Source organism: Terrapene carolina, unplaced genomic scaffold (genome assembly GCF_002925995.2).
Source record: "Terrapene carolina triunguis isolate 2854851 unplaced genomic scaffold, T_m_triunguis-2.0 Scaffold998, whole genome shotgun sequence".
NCBI lineage: Eukaryota > Metazoa > Chordata > Testudines > Emydidae > Terrapene > Terrapene triunguis.
In genome coordinates, this window is record NW_020665349.1 from 1,102,301 (window position 1) to 1,106,379 (window position 4,079).

General features: G+C 55.9%; 1 protein-coding gene across 1 annotated transcript in view; it reads right to left on the minus strand.

The window, feature by feature from the left end:
• PHF24 (PHD finger protein 24) overlaps positions 1 to 4,079 on the minus strand; it is a 44,393-nt gene that overhangs the window by 5,949 nt on the left and 34,365 nt on the right. The window contains exon 2 of the mRNA XM_026661309.1: positions 335 to 520. Coding sequence (XP_026517094.1) covers positions 335 to 520 — 186 coding nt within the window. The remainder of the gene's footprint in view (positions 1 to 334; positions 521 to 4,079) is intronic.

Below are 4,079 nucleotides of genomic sequence, written 5' to 3' on the forward strand. Positions count from 1 at the left end.
GAAGGGGTTGTGGGGGGGACACACAGGGTTTTGGTTATGGGAAGCAGAGCCTCTGCCTTGTGGGTCTGGGCCCAGCCAGGTGCCTCCGTCAGCCTCTGGCTCCTGTCCTGTGCCCCATGGGGCAGCGGGGCCCTGGGGCAGGCCCGGCCCTCGGCCTCGGGGCAGGTCAGGGCGCAGTTTACAGCATGGGGCAGGTGTCAGGGACTTGCCTGCTGTGGGTGTCCCCAGCTCGGAGCTCCCGGCCCACCATTTGCACGGCTCCCCGGGGAGCCATGGGGCCCGGTGCTGGCCCTAGTGCAGCGGCCAGGCCAGGCCCTCCCAGGGCCACACTCACGCAGTAGTAGCAGCTCCAGCCCGTCTCGGTGTGCGCTGTCTCCGTCACCTCCACGGAGCTGCTGTTGTGCAGGAAGCCCATGCGGCGCAGACAGCCGTCGTGGTAGACCCGGGTGCACACCCTGCAGGGGAACAGGCTCTCCGCCGTCCACACCTCGCAGATCTCGCACATCTCGTCGCTGCTCACCTGGGAGTGGCAGGCGGGAGAGACGGGGGGAGTGAGCGGGGGGGGCGTCACACAGACCGCCCCCGCCCCGCATTCCCTCGGCCTGCAGCCCTCGGCCTGCCCGGGGCAGCAACGCAGAGTGCAAGGCCCCGAGGCCAGGATCGGTAACTAGAGAGGGGGCTGTGTGCGGGGAGAAGGGGACTCAGCTCCTGTGGGGATGGGGGCCACATGAGAGAGAGGGCAGGGGATGGATAGACTGAGGGGTACGTATGGGGATGGATGTAGGAGGTGTGTGTGTGGGGGGGATAGACACAGGGGTGTGTGGGGTAGATGGAGAGAAGGGTGGATAGACAGGTGTGTATGGCAATGGATGGATGGATGGATGGATGATTGGATGAAGGGGTGTGTAAGGGGAGGGAGGGATGGAGGGGTACGTATGGGGAGGGATGGAGGGGTGTGTAGGGGGATGGATGGATGGAGGGGTGTGTAGGGGGATGGATGTGTAGGGGGATGGGGTGGGATGGAGGGATAGAGGGGGTGCGTATGGGGATGGATGGAGGGGTGTGTAGGGGGAGAGATGGATGGAGGGAGCGATGGATGGGCATGGAGGGATGTGTGTGTGTGTGTAAGGGGATGGATATGTAGGTGGATGGGGTGGGATGGATGGGGAGAGATGGAGGGATGGAAGGGTGTGTAGGGGGAGAGATGGATGGATGGAGGGAGGGAGGGAGTAATGGATGGGTATGGATTGGTATGGAGGGATGTGTGTGTAAGGGGATGGATGTGTAGGTGGATGGGGTGGGATGGAGGGGTGTGTAAGGGGAGGGATGGATGGGGAGAGATGGAGGGATGGAGGGAGCGATGGATGGGGATGGAGGAATGTCTGTGTGTGTGTAAGGGGATGGATGGATGGAGGGAGGAGTGTGTTGGGGGAGGGATGGAGGAATAGAGGGGTGTGACGTTGCACTCCATATGTTTTATGGAAGTATGCTAATGAGTGTGGATATGATGTATCTGGAATATGCTTTATGCAAAAGGTCTCTTGTAAGGTATCATTACAAAGCTTATAATCTACTGAGTGTGATCATCCTATTTGTATGAATGTATCACTCTTGTATCTAAAACTAGAAATATCAGAAGTATAACTCTGAGGTCCTATTGTAATTATGCAAAGTGTGGGCCATTAATGGTGGCTTAGGATCTTGATGGCTCCCATTGACTAGGACAATTGAATGGGTTTATTTACCTGCAAGTCTTCCTGTGTACCTGACATGGCTAATGAAGAATGAGGTCTCACAGGACATGTGACCATGTCACCTGATACTGGAATCCATCTTAAACCTGGTGATTCTCCATTTAGAAGGAGGGGTGGGGACCCAGAGAGACAAAGGATTCCCGCCTTGTGCCAAAGCTATAAAAGGGGGTGGAGCAGGACAAAGGGGGGCTGCCAGTCATGAGAAATCCCCTAGTTACCACCTGATCTGGAACTAACAAGGGCTGTACCAGGGGAAAGGATTGGGCCCAGACTAGGAAGGAGTCTAGTCTGTGAAAGAAGCTTATTGGAACATCTCTGAGGGTGAGATTTACCTGTAATCAGTTTCTTAATGTATTAGCCTTAGACTTACGTGCTTTGTTTTATTTTGCTTGGTAACTTAGGGCTTGGCTACACTCGAAACTCCAAAGCGCTGCTGCGGGAGCACTCCCGCGGCAGCGCTTTGAAGTGTGAGTGTGGTCACGGCGCCAGCGCTGGGAGAGAGCTCTCCACCTCCACGAGGGGATTAGCTTACAGCGCTGGAAGCACAGCTCCCAGCGCTGGGGCACTGTTTACACTGGCGCTTTACAGCGCTGTAACTTCCTGCACTCAGGGGGGTGTTTTTTCATACCCCTGAGTGAGAAAGTTGCAGCGCTGTAAAGCGCCAATGTAGCCAAGGCCTTATTTTGTTCTGTCTGTTATTACTGTTGGGGGGAGGGATAGCTGAGTGGTTTGAGCATTGGCCTGCTAAACCCAGGGTTGTGAGTTCAATCCTTGAGGGGGCCATTTAGGGATCTGGGGCAAAAATCTGTCTGGGAGTTGGTCCTGCTTTGAGCAGGGGGTTGGACTAGATGACCTCCTGAGGTCTCTTCCAACCCTAATAGTCTATGATTCTATACTTGGAACCACTTAAATCCTACTTTTTATGCTTAATAAAATCACTTTTGTTTATTAATTAAACCAGAATACGTGATTAATACCTGGGGGAGCAAACAGCTGTGCATATCTCTCTATCAGTGTTAGAGAGGGCGGACAATTTATGAGTTTGCCCTGTATAAGCTTTATACAGAGTAAAACAGATTTATTTGGGGTTTGGATCCCATTGGGAACTGGGTGTCTGTATGCTGGAGATAGGTGACCTGCTGAGCTGTTTTCAGTTAAGTCCGCAGCTTTGGGGGTGTGGTCCAGACCCTGGGTCTGTGTTGCAGCTGGCTAGCATGTCTGGCTCAACAAGGCAGGGTTCTGGAGTCCCAAGTTGGCAGGGAAGACATGCTCAGAGGTACTTCCAGGTGACAGTCCCAAGGGGGTCTCTGTGACCGAACCCATCACAAGGGGTATGTAGAAGGAGGGATGGAAGGATGGATGGATGGAGGGGGATGGATGGAGATGGAGGGATGTGTAAGGGGATGGATGGAGGGAGGGAGGGATGGAGGAATGGAAGGGTGTGTAGGGGGAAGGAGGGATGGAGGAATGGATGGATAGAGGGGTACAGATGGGGATGGATGGATGGAGGGATATGGATGGTGAGGGATGGAGGGGTGTGTATGGGGAGCGATGGAGGGGTGTGTAAGGGGAGGGGTGGAGGGATGGATGGAGGAGTGTGTAAGGGGGATGGATGGATGGAGGTGTGTGTCTGGGGAGGGAGAGATGGATGGGCAGGGATGGAGGGGTTTGTAGGGGGCTGGATGGATGGATGGAGGAGTGTGTAGGGGGCTGGCTGGAGGGATGGATGGATGGAGGGGTGTGTAAGGGGAGGGCTGGAGGGGTATGTATGAGGATGGAGGGATGGATGGATGGGTGTGTTGGGGGATGGATGGATGGATGGATGGAGGGGTGTGTAGAGGGATGGATGGATGGAGGGATGGATGGAGGGGTGTGTAAGGGGAGGGATGGAGGGATGGATGGATGGAGGGGTGTGTAAGGGGAGGGTGTGACGAAGTGGGGGATTTTCTTGTTTTCTGTGGAGTTTCAATGGTTTGCATGCGGAGGGGGTGGGACTCAGTTTCCCTGGGTGTTACTGGTTTAACGAGGTGAGGGGAGAGGGAGTGTGTTTTGCAGAGGACCGGAGAGAGGACGTGGGGACCCAGCCGATGGCCGGGAGGATGGATACCCCAGCGACCGGTGACCTGGCGACCTGGTGACCCAGAGGCCCAGCTGAGGAGACGCAGCTGGTTCTGGCCAGTGGGAGGACAATGGGCTGCAGAGTGAGGATCCAGTGACCTAACCAGCCGGTTCCAGCCAGAGGACAGAAGCAGGAGAGGAGGCCCCGGTTTACGACCCTGTTTACCTGGAGGGAAGACAATGGACAGAGGCGGGGCCTGGGGCCGG